At 36.3% G+C, this 19,844-nt stretch overlaps 1 protein-coding gene across 3 annotated transcripts in view; it reads right to left on the reverse strand.

Annotated features, from left to right (window-relative positions):
- The window catches only part of LOC148941663 (uncharacterized), a 221,190-nt gene that overhangs the window by 181,258 nt on the left and 20,088 nt on the right, over nucleotides 1-19,844 (reverse strand). For all 3 annotated transcript variants that reach the window (XM_089104430.1, XM_089104429.1, XM_089104428.1), the window contains exons 2-3: nucleotides 6,159-6,319; nucleotides 1,790-1,905 (exon numbers count right to left, since the gene is read on the reverse strand). In XM_089104430.1, coding sequence (XP_088960556.1) covers nucleotides 1,790-1,905; nucleotides 6,159-6,310 — 268 coding nt within the window. In that variant the 5' untranslated portion in view covers nucleotides 6,311-6,319. The remainder of the gene's footprint in view (nucleotides 1-1,789; nucleotides 1,906-6,158; nucleotides 6,320-19,844) is intronic.

The raw sequence follows: 19,844 nt of genomic DNA on the forward strand, positions 1-19,844 counted from the left end.
AAATTTGATATTGCCTTTTGTCCGTAAAAGTTCGAACACTGACAATCTGTTGATTTCCCAAGACAACTAGACTTAATTAGTCTGGTGCCACATATTTTTCACTTATTTTTGGGTAATTCACACCCAGGTTTCCTTTTTTAATTTGGCAAACACTACACAAAACTACAAATGGCGGGCAACCAAAAAAACTGCATATGGCGGTCTTTTTCATTAAATTGGTCTTTTTCACTCCCAATTTTTCACCATACATAGTTCTGTAAATTTTAGCAATTCAAACAACCACATTTCGTCTACACTGTCCTTAGTATTTCAATAAAACAATTATAAGAGTAAAACCTCGTCTTGAGACATCATTCACCCTGCCAGCAACATTTTTTGTAGGCGAATCATTTTTGAATAGGCGGCTATGATTGGATAGTCAATATAACTGGACGGCCTTCGAGTATCCCGACGGCTATGATTGGCTGTCCAGTCAAAACCTGCCCTGCTGCTGCTAGGGTAACCCAAGAGGCTTAACCCAAGTATGTCAATTATTCCACATCCTAATGAACATTATGATACTTTCGAACCTAGTAAGAGATTAGCTTGTAGACGAGTCTTATACAAGACATATTATTCGAAGAAAGTTTAATTTTCAAGTGGATTTTTCTTCATTTGTATTTTCATACCTAATCTGTGAAGGTGGCACGTTATTTTGGGGTTTATTTTGTTGTTCTACGTTTCAACTTATTAACAATAAAAACATCATTTTCATGATAAATTTGTGAAATTTTGATCTTAAAAATGTGTCATTACACGTCTGACAGCAAAGTTCTCTGATCTAAAGCAACATCTCTGACGAAAAAAAAAATCTAAAAAAAGAATACTAAAAATAGGTTTAAGCTATTCTGTGAACAGGAAGTTTTCTAAGGCTTCTAGACATTAAAAACAAAATTCTGAGAATACAGTTATTATAAGCACACTGTTGTTATCTGGAGAAACAAATTCTCAACTCTGTTCTAAAGGAAAGCCAAGCAAGGTATTGGCGCTTTTGAATACATTTTACTTCAAAAGACGATGTGAAAAGCGGCTCTGCATAGCGAAATTCAAGTTCGGTCCCTTTTTTCAACCGCAATTTTAAGGGGGACCCGTAACCACAAAACGCAGCTCTTGGAATCTAGTTTTAGATTGCTAGCTTAAATACGGTCGATGCAGCGAACATGTTAAAAGTAGGATAGTCAAGGGTGTTTTCTCAGACTTGAAAAAAAGTTTGGAAGACAAGTCTGCGAACCAAGATTAAAATATTGGAAACCACGATGACGACAGTGATCAAATATGGTTCTGAAGCGTGGGCGCTGCAGAAGACGGAGGAGGATTTGCTAGATGTTTTCCAGAGAAACGGATTCTTTTTGCCAACGAATTCTTTTGCCAACGGACTCTTTTTGGTAACCATCCGACTGACCGTATTTCAAAGCTGTAAGAAAAATGTGGTTCAATCCCGCTTTCTAGAGATATAAGGAAAGAAAGGCTGAGATGGTAGGACCCACTCTGCGGATGATGGTTGACAGATTGTCAAAGATCGTCTTTTTCGGACAACTATCTAGAACCAAACGAAAGGTAGGTCGTCCCGAGTAGGGTGGGAGGAGGTCATAAGGAAGGATTTAGGGAAAACCGGAACTTCTTGGGAGGGTTTAAAGTGGGAAGCTCTGAATAGATTGGGGTGAAGGAGCGTGCAAAGCTATGTTGGCCTCAGGGGGTTTGACGCTTCAGTGAGTTGTTAGTAGCAATAGTTTAATGTACTAAAACTTACCTTGCTCTTCTGGAGTAATAATAACGTTTGGTGATGGCTCAGCAGGTTTAAATAATCTTTCAGCCTTTTCTACAATAAAGTGCTGGATTTTCACTCGCTTCGTGCGATCTTGCATTCTGGAAAACAAAATAACTGCTTAACTTTCGCTATCTGTTTAAAATAATTTCGTTTTTACTTTTATTTCATTTTATTTTTTTGTAGCTTATTTTTGTTTGTTTTCATCTAACTTTGGATTATCTAAAGGTGATTTCAAGAGTTTTATTTTTGGTATACTGCTTATTTTTCCATTAATTTTTTCTCTATTTTTCCAAAACCATCCAATTAAGAATCACCATTGTTCGTTTTTCTAATCACAAAAAAAAAGAAAGAATAAAACAGAAAACACATGTCTAAGTGGCTTATACATTAATGTCATAGGCAGGACTGGCTAATATAGGGAGGATATCATTCATAATTTTCACCTTGAAAATAACTTTTTGGAGGGTTTTAGGTAATTCTGTAAGAAAAAATAACATCAGATATTTCCCCCTTGAATGTTTTTGCGCATATGACATTCAAAATCTAGCAGCGGAAAATAGTCTATTTTCGTCCTAAATGTGAGGGAAAAGTACAGTATATTGTCTATATAAAATTACATATTTAAAGAAGCTTGGCACGGTTCCTTCGAAGAGACTCACCAGGGCACCAATTGCCCCAAAACCAAAATTCCAGAAGAAATAGAACAAATTCAAAGCTAAAATCAAAGAGACCACCACGAATATACTGGATTTTCAAGCCAAAACCCAAGAAATGGACCTAAGAAAGAAAAAACACTGAAACTCAATATCAAGAAGAAAGATGTGACCAACAAGAAGTCCACCACACACAAAGTGTTGCGACGACAGTGTCACAAATACGCAAGAGCTGACAAAAATCCTACTGGTCTAATGTTTCCATCAATATAGAAAGAGACGCATCGAGCAACAATAGCCTACACAAAAGCTCTATCAGCTATTTGGAAGAAAAAAAAAAGTTATTTGGAAGAACAAACAAACAACCATCCGAACGCTTAAGGATAAGGACGGAAAGACTCACAACCAGTAAGAAACATGTCAAGAGATGATGAGCACATATCAAAGAGCTATTAAGGCCAGGAAGCACTTATAGCCAAAAATGACCATCTAGATCTTCTCAAAACCCCAAAGATAACCAGGCTTATTATGAATATAGATAAGGACCCCTCTCCAAGGATGAAATAAAATTCCTGAAAAACCAAATACGTCAGGGAATCAATGGAATTTCTGTAAAACTGAAAGCTCTCTCGATTCGGCAGTAAAGGACTTTCATAGTTGATCGCTGAAGTCTGGGAAAATGAACATATCCTCAATGAATGAAAGAACTCAATAATTGTTCCTATCTTCAAAAAAGGACGCGAATGGATTATAAAAACTTTCAAGAAATATCCTTTGTATATCCCTTTAGAGACACCAGAAACAGCCGAACACAACCAAACAAATCCGAATCCAGGCTGGGTATGAGCTGTTGCGACCAGATCTTTACTCTGCAACAGATTCTTGAACACCAGCAGAATAATTTTTTTTCCACGTTTTGAAGTCTATAATTACAATCTATAAAAAAATAGCGACGAATACCACACTGCCTTTCCATAACAAACAACAAAAACACGAAGAACAATAGGGATATCTTTTTGCAAGACAGTGGAGATAATTTGAATGAATATTTTGGCCCTATATCCAAGGGCCGTCCTCAGCAAGACAAAAATATATAAAAGATGAAAGACTTACATCCACATGTGGCCAATAAAACTAAAAACTAATAATTTTCAAAGCGGTCCCATCATCCTCACTTCAGCGATGGTCAGCCAGGACAGATAAAAAGTGAGGTATATCTAGGTAACCCACTGAAATAAAAGAAAAATAATTTAAAAACCAGCTTCTATTGCAAATTTAGCCTTTTTGACCGCTAGCCTTGAAGGTCTTTTTGTGACAAGTTCTGTGTTAATGTCTATTATTTTTTTTAAATATTTTGTATGATCATTTTTAATTAAATGAGCATTTAGTGCATCTTCCCCTAAATCCCTATTTAAGGAAATATTATTATTAATCTTAAGTCTGATTTCAATTGATTCTCGGACTACCTGCTTTATGCCTAGGTCATTGCTAACAAGGGCAGACTCATCAAAAAGTATACTGTGGCTATTGAGTTCTCATTAGTTTTCGGAATAGTCAATCATATGCATAACACTCACGAGAAATCTGACTCGTCTTTGGTTTCTTAGAGTAATTTTATAAGCATTTGGAGTCTAGTCTTTTACAAAAACTGACACTAGACCGACTATTTTTTTTATAAAAGAGATATACAATCCAGATCTTCAAAAACTTCATAACTACCTTTGATTCGGTCTATCCTGATGCAAGATGGGAAGCAATGAGAGAAGACAATGTACCTGAGAAGATCATCAGTCTGCTCAGGGCATACTATTCTGGAACAAAGGCCCAAATTACGAATCGATGGCGAGCTTTCAGATGTAATCCTGATAGATGAGTGTGTATGTCAGGGGTACGTCCTTTCGCCAACCTTGTTCAGCAATGAAGAATCAATGGGAGAAGAGAGTGTACATGAGAGGATCATCAGTCTTCTCAGGGCATACTATTCTGGAACAAAGGCATGAAAAAAGTCGATGGCGAGCTTTCAGACCTGATCCTGACATATGAGGGTGTATGTCAGGGATGCGTCCTCTCACCAACCTTGTTCAGCAATGAAGAGTCAATAGGAGAGGACAGTGTACCTGAGAAGATCATTAGTCTGCTCAAGGCATAAAATTCCGGAATAAGGGCCTGTGTCGAAGTCGATGGCTAGCAATAAGATCTGATCTGAATCAAGGAGAGCGTACGCCAAGGATGTGCCCTCCCCCCGACCTTGTTCAACTTAATCATCGATTGGAAACCTTTCCAAGTACAATGGCGTTACAATGAGCTTTCATTGTCCGTCATAAATATTGACTATGCTGACTATGTGGACTTGGTAACTGGATCTGTTGCATAAGACAAGGCTATGATCAATAGCGTGGAAGATAGGGCACTCTCGACTTGCCTCCCAAATAAGTCTACCACAGACAAAAGACTATGCAAGAGGCTGTGTTGGGGAAACACCTGTGACCCTAATCGGTAGTCATGGCAGGATGTCTAGTCGTTCAAATACTTCGGCTTGATGATGAGCCCTGTAGGTGAATTCTCAGAAGAGATCCGGAGCCGCATATCCTCAGCGTGGACTATCTTTCTTCAACTACAGAAATCTATCTAGAAGCAGAGCGAAATTTTCCTTTCACAAAGCTCCGAGTATGTTAAACTATGGTTTTCTCTGTTCTCACCGATGGGTTTGTGAAGTCCTCACTAAAAGCAGCCAAAGCATCCAACTTGAACATATTCAATCCCAAATGCCTGTGCTATATCCTAAGCATTAGTCTATTTCTCTGATAGGCTTAGTCTCTCTATCATAGTCTCTCTGATAGAATCTCCATAGATATGGGCACTGCCCACTTGCCTTTAATATTGCCAACTTGGCCACACAGTACGTGGACTATATGACCATATAAGCAAAAGATGTCTTAAATGTCTACCAGCATCGAAGAAGAGGATATAAGGCCAAAAGAAGACTGGGTTCACAACAGTGATGTCCAATCTTGTGCCATTTTAAGAATTCTGAAAATATGACCATCACTAGGACCATCAGTGGCTGGAAACCGTGACTTCTTGTAGCACCATGACTAGTCTGGATGCAGCTTCAGAATTCTGAATTCTGATTTCAGAATACTGAAAATATGGCCATCACTGGGACCATCAGTGTCTGGATACCGTGACTTCTTGTGCTGGGCACCATGACTAGCCTGGATGCGGCTTGAGCATGCAACAAGTGAAAGCAAACAATATCTCCCAGTTTCTTTAAAGCAGTAAAACAGTCTCCTTTTTTGGGGATAGGAGCAAGGAGCTTCCACCCCTAGTGCTTTGTGAATTTTGAACATAAAAAGAACTTCTTTTTAAAACAGATTATGTAAATTCTTTGAATAAGAAAAAAATTCAATTGAGAAGACTGCTGCAGCATTTAAATGCGTACATACAGCACAAAGTGAAAGCTACCCAAACATTTTTTAAGATAGTACACCTTCCCTCTGACGTATATTTTTGCAGTTAAAATAGTATCTTTCATTGAATTGGAGAGGCAACCCTGGAAATGAATAACAGGTTTACAAATTACTGCTTACGTATTTACTTCTAATCACCCCCTGAATTCATCAGGGAAAATCGGAGGGCTAAATATTATCAACTCGAAAGCCCAAAATCAAAAGAACAGAAAAGACAAAGGAACTTACGCTAATTCTTTAGCACGTTTCTGGTAATCATTATAGTCCAAGTCTTTGACATTAAATCCTTGGAGGGGTTTATTTCCTCTTTCGACTCCCCATATTCTTGTCATCTGTTGCCCATGATAATTCAAAGAGCGTTTTACTAACTCTGGATCCATCTTGTCTTACTAAAATATAAAATGCTAATGCTTAAATATATAAAAATATATAATGCTTAATATAAAATTGTTACAGATCAAAACAGCTTGTTGCTTAAATTGTTACAGATCAAAACTGATAACTTTTCATATCTGCACGCAAGGAGAAGAGGGAATCCCCCCTCTTATCCCCCCCCCCTATGGTATACAAGAAAAAAGCTATATAACAAATTTCTTAATATTTATATAGCTTTCCGTATTAGAACGACAAACTTTTAGCAAGTTTAGTATCAAAATATAGCATTTTTTTTTTCTCTTTCAACATAATTATTTTTGTGCATACCTTACAAATTATAACATGACGGTGTTTACGTGACACTTTCTTTATAGTTTTTGGAACATGTTTTAGTAAAAACTTGTTCAGAATTACCATATATTTGATAAGCAATTCGTTTGCCTGAATTTAAGAGACACTCCTTTGATGATTCTTTGCTTTAAATGCAGCAAAAATTAGTTCAACGGAATGTAAAGAGCAGTGAACCCAATAAATAGAACACAGAAAAATCGGATATAGACTCATCCTTCAATAGCAAAAGAAAAGAAAACTTGCAAAAAAAGCAGTACTTGTATGATAAACCCCAACCGCTCAATTTGTTCATTCATTGGCACGTTATAGAACCGGTTTTTTTTCGTTAGTTTCTTTCAGCTTAGCGTGAGACAGGATAAAGAGAAGTGAAAGAATAGATGAAAAATATATAATTTTGGCTATATATTTGCACATCAGGGGGTGGAGTGAGTTAAAGTATTCGGACAGTGCGGAGTTAGAAAACAATTCTTACTACATAATATGCAGAATAATTGTACCTAACACATTAGGCATGTAGACCCGCTATACTTTATCCCATTCCCTCTTATGTGCAAATATAAAGCTCAAATTTGTTTCTAAAGTATTAAATTTTATCTTATTTTGATATATTTCATTAGGATTGACCGTGAAACATATTAGAAGAATATTAGGAAGAGGGTATATCATACAAGTAGCGCAAAAGCATATCATATGCATAAAAAGAAAAAAAAAGTAAGATTAAGAGTTAAAAGAGAATACCAACTATAACGCAATGGATAAGAATTTTATAATTCAAGGGCCGACCACCCCAAATTTCCGTTTTACCTGGTTGCAAAATAAAATATAAAATGCCCTAAATTGGACTGCACTCAAGTAAAAAACCTTCTACATGTCCCCAAGTTGCAAAAATGGACCTCTTTATGGTAGTCCACTGTAGGTATTTGAGTTTGATCAGTCTTTATCAAGGTCTTTATCATAGGTCTTTATTAAGACCTATATCTCTAACCAAACCTAAGTACACTTTATTTAGATTAAAGAGAAAATAAAATAAAAGAAAATGTGGAATGGGGCTATTTTCCCTCCGATCACTTTTGACTCATAAAAAAGACACTAGGACTTATGATTTCCAATTGAATGAGCCACATCCGAGATTTATACAATCACTCGTTCCATAAAAACTTTAAATGTTAACAATGGGCAACTAATATACCACAGCCCTTGCCCTGAGGGCCGCGGGAAGTCTCATCCCCAAAGACACAATTACTGGACCTTTCAAATAAGCTGAACAAAATGTCTATCTCAAAATTTTGATTGGATGTGTGTCGGGAAATGATGGGTGGGGAGGGGGCTGATTGCCCTTTAATCACTTTCGACTATTAAAAAGGGCAATAGAAATTTCAATTTCACATCCAATGAGCCCCCTTGAAAGTTTATGTGGCCACCCTTTCCATACAGACTTTATATGTCCCAAGGGTATAACTTACAAACCTTGCCCTGAGGGCTCTGGGAGGGGGGGGGGTAATCTTCAAAGACATAATTACTGGACTTTTCAACCACACTGAACAGAGTGGCTATCTCAGAATTTTGGTTGGATGTATTTGGAGAAATGATGGAAGGGGGCTGGTTGCCCGCCAATCACTTCCGACTATTAGAAAGGGCAATTGAACTTGCAATTTCCAATTGAATGAGCACCTTTCGAAATTTTTACGACAACTGCTTCTATACGAAGATCCCTGGTCTAAATCCCACTCCCCCCCCCCCCCCCAAAAAAAAATACTTTGGGCTCATATCGCTCTTTACTTAGGCGGTGCAATTGCGCTGTATATAGTCTTTGGACGATTTTTTTGAACAAATGGCAATTTCAAAATTTCTATCAGATGCATTTTGAGAAAATACGAGTTGTGGGGGGGGGGGAGGGTTAATGCCTTCCTATCACTTTGACTCTTAAAAAGGGCAATAAAACTTCTGATTACCAATTCAATGAGCCCCCTCTGAGGTTTTACGACCACCCTTTCTCTAAAACCTTATATACCCCAGGGCATAACACAACCCTTGCCCTGAGGACTTTGGGGGGGGATGCTGTCATCCTCAAAGACATAATTTTCAGACTTTTCAAATATGCTGAACAAAATGGTTATCTCAAAATTTTGATTGGATTTGTTTGGGGAAATGATGGGTGGGTTGCCCTCCAATCACTTTCGACTATAAAAAAGAGCAATTGCCCTTTCGATTTCCAATCGAATGAGCCCCTTTCAAACTCACGGTCCTTGTTCTGGGGGCTGCGAGGGGGTTCTATAAAAAGGTCTTTGGTGTTGTAATAACCCCTCAGAACCTGGGGGCAAGTGTTGTAAGTTATGCCCCAAAGGTATATAAGGTTCTTATGGAAAGCGAGGTCATATAAATTTTGGATAAAGCTCATTTGATTGGAAGTTGGTAGTTATAGTGCTCTTTTTAAAAATCAAAAGTGAATTGAGGGCAACCAGCCCCTCCCCCTTCCATGAACATCATTTTCCAAAACAAAAATCCAATAAAAATTTTGAGACATCTACTTTTTTCAGCATTGTTGAAAGATCCTGCAATTATGCCTTTGGGGACGTCGACCCCCTCACACCCATAGACCAAGGACTGTGAGTTAGGCAATTTGTTCAATGTTTACATATAGTATATTTTATTGAGAAAGGTATTTGATTTTTGACCTTTACTTTCCGAAAAAACAAAGGCATTCAGGCGAGCCTTTCAGAGAAGGTTGACAAGAGTGTTGAACTAAATGAAAAGCACTTTATGTATATGGGCTGTCAAAAAGGCGCAACTTGGGAATGACTGAGTATATTAAGTTGTGTTTTCAGGCATCGGGTTTGAAGCGTGTTTTGAGCAGGTTTGACGAAAATCGTTTGCAGGTTCTCCGTTTTTAACCCAGCAAAACTTTGAAGTGTTTCCATTTTACAAATTCTAAGTGTATTGGAGGGGCGCAAAATAGGTTGATATGATAAACTTTCGTTAGGAGCAAGTTTATTTAATGCAAAATTGCGGTGATTAAGTGAATTAAACTACTTTAGACTATGCTAGGGGGGCGCGCCCCCTCGCCCCCTGGATCCGCCACTGAACCAAAAGACACTATGTGCATACGCATAGTCAAAAGAGCATATTTCAAGAATGAATTTCAGTATTCAGTTGGAAGTTCCAGAAAATGCTTAAAGGGGAAGATCAATTGGCCAAAAGGCAATATGTGCATGCTTATACAAATTCTACTACTGCTGCTACTTCAACTACTACCTCTATTGCAAATGCTTGTAAGGCTAAGTACATAAACGTACATAAAAGTACATAAAAGTTATAATCATAAAAGTACATAAACATATGGGTTATCAAAAGGATAAATCAACAATGTCAGTAGAGAGGGGTCATGAGCTCGTGACAGTACAAAATTCGGTTATCAAAAGAACGTATCTCCTATCAGTACACCAAATATGGTCATAGAGTCCCTAGGGAGAAAGATTACGTAATCGCTCAATGACCTCTTTTTCCAAAGTCGATTTATTTGTTGTTTCTATGTGTAATAGCTCCGGGACGAAGGTTGCACATGCGCATTGAATTCTAACGGGAACAATGTTATTGATCTAGGACTCGAGGGGGAAGTGAATTTCCGAGAAATTGATTGCGTAATCAAAGTGTGTCAACAACAACAACAACGACCTTGACATTCGCTGAGAGCGTGCACCTACAACAACAAAAACCCGGAATTTGGAACACCTGTGCTGTCGACCTCAATTCACCTATCGTGAATCAATAATTCCCCTTAGAAACAACAAATTAATTTCCCTTTCTTGACAGATCAATCAATCAATGACATCATCTGTCAGACTTTAAAAATTTCCACCTAGAAACATTTCTCCAGGAATAGATCCAAGTCATTAATGTCTTCGCCTCGGGAACAGTTCTACTGGTCGAACTCCAAAAGATATTAATAACCAAAGGCCATGGAAACAATTAGGCAAGAAACATCTTAGCGATGAATTGTTTTAGCGCGCGAAATGCTTTCATATTAATTTGAAATGCGTTAGCGCAGAGATGCCAATAACAAAGGAACACGCTGAATTTACGTTTAGGGATTATTTGGGCGAAACCGTTTTAGACAGGTTACGGAACTATTTCGGCGAAACAGATAGAGACATTTTAAAAGAAGATTTTTGAAGAGATTTTAGAAGAGAATTTGAGTGTGGTCGTTATAATACACAAGCTTCATTTGAACAGTGTTGTGAGGTCCTCTAACCCAAGCTCCCAAAGGGCCACCGGCGCCCCCAAAGGCCCACCCAGACCCCCCAAAGCCCTCCCCCGGCCCCCCCAAAGGCCCATCGAGCTCCCAAAGAGCCCCAGCCCCCCAAACGCCCTCCTCAGACCCTCAAAGGCCCTCCCCTGGTCCTCAAAGGGCCCCCGGACCCCAAAGGGCACCCCCGGGCCCCCAAAGGCCCATCGAGCTCCCAAAGGCCCTCCCTGTGCCCCAAAGGCCCTCCCTGTGCCCCAAAGGCCATCCCCCGGCCCCAAATGTCCCCCAGGCTCCCCACTGGCCCCCCGGACCCCCAAAGGCCCTCCCTGTGCCCCAAAGGCCCTCCCTGTGCCCCAAAGGTCCTCCTCCGGTCCCCAAAGGCCCATCGAGCTCCAAAAGGATTAATGGGGTCCCAAAGGCCCTCCACCGGTCCCCAAATGTCCCCCAGGCATCCAAAGGCCCTCCCTGTGCCCCAAAGGCCCTCCACTGGTCCTCAAAGCCCCCCAAGCTCCCAACCGGCCCCCGGCGGCCCCACCCGGCCACCCACACCCCCAAATGCCCGCCCCCGGCCCCCCAAAGGCCCCCCGGGCTCCCAAAGGACCAACGGGGTCCCAAAGGCCCTCCTCCAGTCCGCAATGGTCCACAGGGCTCCCAAAGGCCCTCCATGTGCCCCAAAGGCCCTCCCTGTGCCCCAAAGGTCCTCCTCCGGTCCCCAAAGGCCCCTCGAGCTCCCAAAAGACCAACGGGGTCCCAAAGGCCCGCCAGCGGTCCCCAACTGGCCCCCTGGCACCCCACGGCCCTCCCTGTGCCCCAAAGGTCCTCCCCCGGTCTCCAACGGCCCATCGTGCTCCCAAAGGACCAACGGAGTCCCAAAGCCCCTCCACCGGTCCCCAACGGCCCATCGAGCTCCCAAAGGACCAACAGGGTCCCAAAGGCCCTCCACCGGTCCCCAAAAGTCCCCCAGACACCCAAAGGCCCTCTCGGTGCCCCCCACCGGCCCCCCCAGCCCCCCAATGATCACCGGCGCCCCCCCAGGCCCCCCCCGCCCCCCAAAGGCCATCCCCCGGCCCCACCAAGGAATTATTTACTTACCTTCAGTTGTTGTGATTTTAAAAGTTATTCTTTTTTTTTCTAAAATCATCGCCTAAAATTCCTCAAACAGTTTCACCCAAAGAGACACATACACAGAGACACAAACACAGAGACACAAACAGAGACAAACACACAGAGACACACACACAGAGACACACACATAGAGACACACGCACAGAGACACACACACAGAGACACACACACAGAGACACACGCACAGAGACACACACAGGTTGTGGTTTACCTTGTCACAGTTACATTTTCATGATTTTTTCAAAGTTCATTTTGAATTTCTTTCGTTGAAATGCAAGAGTTGGAATATTTCAGAAGTGTGTGGTTGTGGTTTACCGTGTCACAATTACATTTTCTTGATTTTTCAAAGTCCTTTTTGAATTTCTTTCGTTGAAAAGCAATAGTTGGAATATTTCAGTAGTGTTTGGATGTGGATTACCTTGTCACAGTTACATTATATTGATTATTCAAAGTTCATTTTGAATTTCTTTTGTTGAAATGCAAGAGTTGGACTATTTCAATAGCGTTCGGTTGTGGTTTAACTTGTCACAGTTACATTTTCTTGATTTTTCAAAGTTCATTTTGAATTTCTTTTGTTGAAATGCAAGAGTTGGAATATTTCAGTAGTGTTTGGTTGTGGTTTACCTTGTCAAATTTACATTTTCTTGATTTTTCAAAGTTTATTTTGAATTTCATTCGCTGAAAAGCAAGAGTTGGACTATTTCAGTAGTGTTTGCCTATGGTTTACCTTGTCAGAGTAACATGTTCATGATTTTTCATTATTTATTGGCATTTATTTAATTGAAATGCACGAGTTGGAATATTTCAGAAGTGGTTGGTTGTGGTTTACCTTGTCACAGTTAAATTTTCTTGCTTTTTCAAAGTTCATTTGAATTTCTTTCGTTGAAATGCAATAGTTGGAATATTTCAGTAGAGTCTGATAGTGGTTTACCATGTCTCAGTTACATTTTCTTGATTTTTCAAAGCTCATTTTGAATTTCTTTCGTTGAAATGCAAGAGTTGGAATATTTCAGTGGTGTTTTGTTATGGGTTAACTTGTCACAGTTACATTTTCTCGTTTTTTCAAAGCTCATTTTGAATTTCTTTAGTTGAAGTGAAAGAGTTGGACTATTTCAATAGTGTATGGTCGTGTTTTAACATGTCACAGTTACATTTTATTGATTATTCAAAGTTCATTTTGAATTTCTTTCGTTGAAATGCAATAGTTGGAATATTTCAGTAGTGTTCGGTTGTGGTTTACCTTGTCACAGTTACATTTTATTGACTTTTCAAATTCCATGTCAAAGGTCTTTAATTGAATGCAACATATTGTCTATTTGATTGCTGGGCTGTTATGGTTTAAATTTGCACAGTTAAATATTAGTGATTTTTCAATGTTCATTTTGAATTTAATTTTTTGAGGTGCCCGAGTTTGACTATTTCAGTAGTGTTTGGTTGTGGTTTAACTTTTCAGTTTTACTTCGTCTTGATTTTTTTAAGTTTCATTTTTAATTTCCTTCGTTGAAATGCAAGATTTGGAATATTTCAGCAGTGTTTGGTTGCGATTTAAACTTTCTCAGATCAATTCTAATCATTTTTAAAGGTTTATTTATTATATAATTCTTTTAAATGTAAGAGTTAGAATATTTCAGTAGCGTTTGGTTGTGGATTACCTTGTCATAGTTACATTTTCTTGATTTTTCAAAGTTCATTTTGAATTTCATTCGTTGAAATGCAAGAGTTGGAATATTTCAGTAGCGTTCGGTTGTGGTTTACCTTGTCAGAGTTACATTTTCTTGATTTTTCAAAGTTCATTTTGAATTTCTACAGTTGAAATGCAAGAGTTGGAATATTTCAGTAGTGTTTGGTTGTGGTTTACATTGTCACAGTTACATTTTCTTGATTGGTCAAAGTTCATTTTGAATTTCTTTCGTTGAATTGCAAGAGTTGGAATATTTCAGTAGTGTTTGGTCGTGGTTTACCTTGTCACAGTTACATTTTCTTGATTTTTCAAAGTTCATTTTGAATTTCCTTTGTTGAAATGCATGAGTTGGAATATTTCAGTAGAGTTCGGTTGTGTTTTAACTTGTCACAGTTAAATTTTTTTGATTTTTCAAAGTTCATTTTGAATTTCTTTTGTTGAAATGCAAGAGTTGGAATATTTAAGTAGTGTTTGGTTGTGGTTTACCTTGTCACAGTTACATTTTCTTGATTTGTCAAAGTTCATTTTGAATTTCTTTCGTGGAAAAGCAAGAGTTGGAATATTTCAGTAGTGTTTGGATGTGGATTACCTTGTCACAGTTACATTTTCTTCATTTTTCAAAGTTAATTTGAATTTATTTAATTTAAATGCAAGAGTTGGAATATTTCAGAAGTGTTTGGTTGTGGTTTACCTTGTCACAGTTACATTTTATTGATTTTTCAAAGTTCATTTTTTATTTCTTTCGTTGAAATGCAATAGTTGGAATATTTCAGTAGTGTTTGGTTGTGGTTTACCTTGTCACAGTTACATTTTCTTTATTTTTCAAAGTTCATTTTGAATTTATTTCGTTGAAATGCAAGAGTTGGACTATTTCAATAGTGTTTGGTTGTGGTTTACCTTGTCACAGTTACATGTTCTTGATTTTTCAAAGATCATTTAGAATTTCTTTTATTGAAATGAAAGAGTTGTTATATTTAAGTATTGTTTGCTTATGGTTTAACTTGTCACAGTTAAATTTTCGTGATTTTTAAAATTTAATTTTTAATTGCTTTCCTTGAAAAGCAAGAGCTGGAATATTTCAGTAGTGTTTGGTTGTGGTTTACCTTGTTACAGTTACATTTTCTTGATTTTTCAAATTTTATTTTGAATTTCTTTCATTGAAATGCAAGATTTGGAATATTTCAGTGGTGTTTGGTTGTGGGTTACCGTGTCACAGTTACATTTTCTTGATTTTTCAAAGTTCATTTTGAATTTCTTTCGTTGAATTGCAAGAGTTGGACTATTTCAGTAGTGTATGGTTGTGGTTTACCTTGTCACAGTTACATTTTCTTGATTTTTCAAAGTTAATTATGAATTTTTTTAATTGAAATGTAAGATTGTGTATATTTCAGTAGTGTTTTTTCGTTGTTTTCCTTCTCACAAATACATTGTCTTTATATTTAATAGTTCATTTTTAATTTCTTTCATTGAAATGAAAGAGTTGGAATATTTCATTAGTTTTTTTTGATGTTTTTCATTGTAACAGTTAAATTTTCTTGATTTTTCAAAGTTAATTTTGAATTTCTTTCTTTGAAATGCAAGAGCTGGAATATTTCAGTAGTGTTTGGTCGTGGTTTACCTTGTCACAGTTACATTTTCTTGATTTTTCAAAGTTCATTTTGAATTTCTTTCTTTGTAATGCAAGAGTTGGAATATTTCAGTAGCTTTTGGTTCTGGTTTACCTTGTCACAGTTACATTTTCTTGATTTTTCAAAGTTCATTTTGAATTTCTTTCGTTGAAATGCAAGAGTTGGAATATTTCAGTAGTGTTTGGGTGTGGTTTACATTGTCACAGTTACATTTTCAAGATTGTTCAAACTTCATTTTTAATTTATTTCGTTGAAATGCAAGAGTTGGAATATTTAACTAGTGTTTGGTTTTGGTTTAACTTGTCACATTTACATTTTCTAGATTTTTAAAAGTTAATTTTTTAATTTCTTTCGTTGAAATGCATGAGTTGGAATATTTCAGTAGCGTTTGCTTGTGGTTTACCTTGTCAAAGTTACATTTCTTGATTTTTAAAATTTCATTTGAATTTATTTCTTTGAAATGCAAGAGTTGGAATATTTCAGCAGTGTTTGGTTGTGGTTTAACTTGTCACAGTTACATTTTCTTGATTTTTCAAAGTTCATTTCGAATTTCTTTCGTTGAAATGCAAGAGTTGGAATATTTCAGTGGTGTTTGGTTATGGTTTAGCTTGTCACAGTTACATTTTCGTGATTTTTCAAAGTTCATTTTGAATTTTATTCGTTGAATTGCAAGAGTTGGAATATTTCAGTAGTGTTTGGTTGTGGTTTACCTTGTCACAGTTACATTTTCTTGATTTTTCAAAGTTCATTTTGAATTTCTTTCGTTGAAATGCAAGAGTTGGAATATTTCAGTAGTGTTTGGTTGTGGTTTACCTTGTCACAGTTACATTTTCTTGATTTTTCAAAGTTCATTTTGAATTTCTTTCGTTGAAATGCAAGAGTTGGAATATTTCAGTAGTGTTTGGTTGTGGTTTACCTTGTCACAGTTACATTTTCTTGATTATTCAAAGTTAATTATGAATTTCATTAGTTGAATTGCATGAGATGGAATATTTCAGTAGCGTTTGGTTGTGGTTTAACTTGTCACAGTTACATTTTCTTGATTTTTCAAAGTTCATTTTGAATTTCTAAAGTTGAAATGCAAGAGTTGGAATATTTCAGTAGTGTTTGGTTGTGGTTTACCTTGTCACAGTTACATTTTCTTGATTTTTCAAAGTTCATTTTGAATTTCTTTCGTTGAAATGCAAGAGTTGGAATATTTCAGTAGTGTTTGGTTGTGGTTTACCTTGTCACAGTTACATTTTCTTGATTTTTCAAAGTTTATTTTGAATTTCATTTGTTGAAATGCATGAGTTGGAATATTTCAGTAGCGTTAGGTTGTGTTTTAACTTGTCACAGTTAAATTTTCTTTATTTTTCAAAGTTCATTTTGAATTTCTTTTGTTGAAATGAAAGAGTTGGAATATTTCAGTAGTGTTTGGTTGTGGTTTACCTTGTCACAGTTACAGTTTCTTGATTTTTCAAAGTTCGTTTTGAATTTCTTTCATTGAAATGCAAGAGTTGGAATATTTCAGTAGTGTTTGGATTTGGATTACCTTGTCACAGTTACATTTTCATGATTTTTCAAAGTTCATTTGAATTTCTTTCATTTAAATGCAAGAGTTGGAATATTTCAGTAGTGTTTGGTTGTGGTTTACATTGTCACAGTTACATTTTCATGATTTTTAAAAGCTCATTTTGAATTTCTTTCGTTGAAATGCAATAGTTGGACTATTTCAGTAGTGTTTGCTTATGGTTTACCTTGTCACAGTTACATGTTCGTGATTTTTCAAACTTCTTTTTGAATTTCAGTCATTGAAAAGAGATTGTTGGAATATTACGCTACTGTCTGCCGATGGTTTACCTTGTCAGAGTTACATTTTCATGATTTTTCAAAGCTCAGTTTGTATTTATTTAGTTGAAATGCGAGAGTTGTAATATTTCATCAGTGTTTGCTTATTTTTTAACTTGTCACAGTTACATTTTCTTGATTTTTCAAAGTTCATTTTGAATTTCTTTCCATGAAATGCAAGAGTTGGAATATTTCAGTAGTGTTTGGTTGTGGTTTACCTTGTCACTGTTACATTTTCCTGATTTTTCAAAGTTCATTTTGAATTTCTTTCGTTGAAATGCAAGAGTTGGAATATTTCAGTGGTGTTTGGTTATGATTTACATTGTCAGAGTTACATTTTCCTGATTTTTCAAAGTTCATTTTGAATTTCTTTCGTTGAATTGCAAGAGTTCGACTATTTCAGTAGTGTATGGTCGTGGTTTACCTTGTCAAAGTTACATTTTCTTGATTTTTCAAATTTTATTTTGAATATCTTTCGTTGAAATGCAAGAGTTGGAATATTTCAGTAGTGTTTGGTTTTGGTTGACCTTGTCACAGTTGCATTTTCTTGATTTTTCAAAGCTCATTTTGAATTGCTTTCGTTGAAATGCAAGAGTTGGACTATTTCAGTAGTGTTTGGTTATGGTTTAACTTGTCACAGTTACATTTTCTTGATTTTTCAAAGTTCATTTTGAATTTCTTTCGTTGAAATACAAGAGCTGGAATATTTCAGTAGTGTATGGTCGTGGTTTACCTTGTCACAGTTACATTTTCATGATTTTTCAAAGTTCATTTTGAATTTCTTTCCTTGAAATGCAAGAGTTGGAATATTTCAGTAGCGTTTGGTTGTGGTTTACCTTGTCACAGTTACATTTTCTTGATTTTTCAAAGTTCATTTTGAATTTCTTTCGTTTAAATGCAAGAGTTGGAATATTTCAGTAGTGTTTGGTTGTGGTTTACCTTGTCAAAGTTACATTTTCTTGATTTTTCAAAGTTCATTTTGAATTTCTTTCGTTGAAATGCAATAGTTAGAATATTTCACTAGTGTTTGGTTGTGGTTTAACTTGTCACAATTACATTTTCTTGATTTTTCAATGTTCATTTTTGAATTTCTTTCGTTGAAAAGCAAGAGTTGGAATATTTCAGTCGTGTTTGGTTTTGGTTTACCTTGTCACAGTTACATTTATTGATTTTTAAAAGTTACTTTGAATTTATTTCGTTGAAATGAAAGAGTTGGAATATTTAATCAGTGTTTGGTTGTGGTTTACATTGTCACAGTTACATTTTCTTGATTTTTCAAAGTTCATTTTGAATTTCTTTCGTTGAAATGCAAGAGTTGGAATATTTCAGTAGTGTTTGGTCGTGGTTTACCTTGTCACAGTTACATTTTATTTATTTTTAAAAGTTCATTTTTAATTTCCTTCGTTGATTTGCAAGTGTTTTAATAATTGAGGAGAGTTCGTGTTTTTTTTACCTTTTCAATGTTACATTTTCTTGATTTTTCAAAGTTCATTTTGAATTTCTTTTATTGAAAAGCAAGAGTTGGAATATTTCAGTAGTGTTTGGTTGTGGTTTACCTTGTCACAGATAAATTTTCTTGATTTTTAAAAGTTCATTTTGTATTTCTTTCATTGAAAAGCAAGAGTTTGAATATTTCAGTAGTGTTTGGTTGTGTTTTACCTTTTAACAGTTACATTTTCTTGATTTTTTCAAAGTTCATTTGAATTTCTTTCATTTGAAATGCAAGAGTTGGAATATTTCAGGAGTGTTTGGTTGTGGTTTACCTTGTCACAGTTACATTTTCTTGATTTTTCAAAGTTCATTTTTAATTTCATTCGTTGAAATGCAATAGTTGGAATATTTCAGTTGTGTTTGGTCTTGGTTTACCTTGTCACAGTTAAATTTTCTTGATTTTTCAAAGGTCATTTTGAATTTCTTTCATTGAAATACAAGAGTTGGACTATTTCAGTAGTGTTTGGTTGTGGTTTACCTTGTCACAGTTACATTTTCATGATTTTTCAAAGACCATTTTGAATTTCTTTCATTGAAATGCAAGAGTTGGAATATTTAACTAGTGTTTGATTATGGTTTACCTTGTCACAGTTACATTTTCTTGATTTTTCAAAGTTCATTTTGAATTTCTTTCGTTGAAATGCAAGAGTTGGAATATTTCAGAAGTGTTTGCTTATGGTTTACCTTGTCACAGTTACATTTTCTTGATTTTTCAAATTTCATTTCGAATTTCTTTAGTTTAAATGCAAGATTTTTAATATTTCAGTTGTTTATTTTTTTGTTTTAGCTTATATCTGTTAAATTTTCTTTTTTTTTAGTTTCTCTTATATATTTTCTTAAGTGTACAATATGGATTTGTTCTATTTCAAGAGTGTTTGGTTCTGGATTCACATCTTCCAGTCGAATTCTTTCTAAATAAAAATGTTCTTGATCATTTCTGTCGTGGTGCTGCAAGAGTTTTACTACGTATCCATTTGTTTCTTATGGTTTACCTTCTAGCATTTCCGGATTAATGAATTTTAAATGATAATTTTGAATTGATTTAGTTGAAAAGATTGAGCTGGAATATTTCAGTGGTGTTTGTTTATGGTTTAACTTATAACAGTTACATTTTCTTGATTTTTCAAAGTTCATTTCGAATTTCTTTCGTTGAAATGCAAGAGTTGGAATATTTCACTAGTGTTTGGTTC

Source organism: Artemia sp. Qi Xiang Cuo, chromosome 18, assembly GCF_049724085.1.
Source record: "Artemia sp. Qi Xiang Cuo chromosome 18, ASM4972408v1, whole genome shotgun sequence".
Taxonomy (NCBI): domain Eukaryota; kingdom Metazoa; phylum Arthropoda; class Branchiopoda; order Anostraca; family Artemiidae; genus Artemia; species Artemia sp. Qi Xiang Cuo.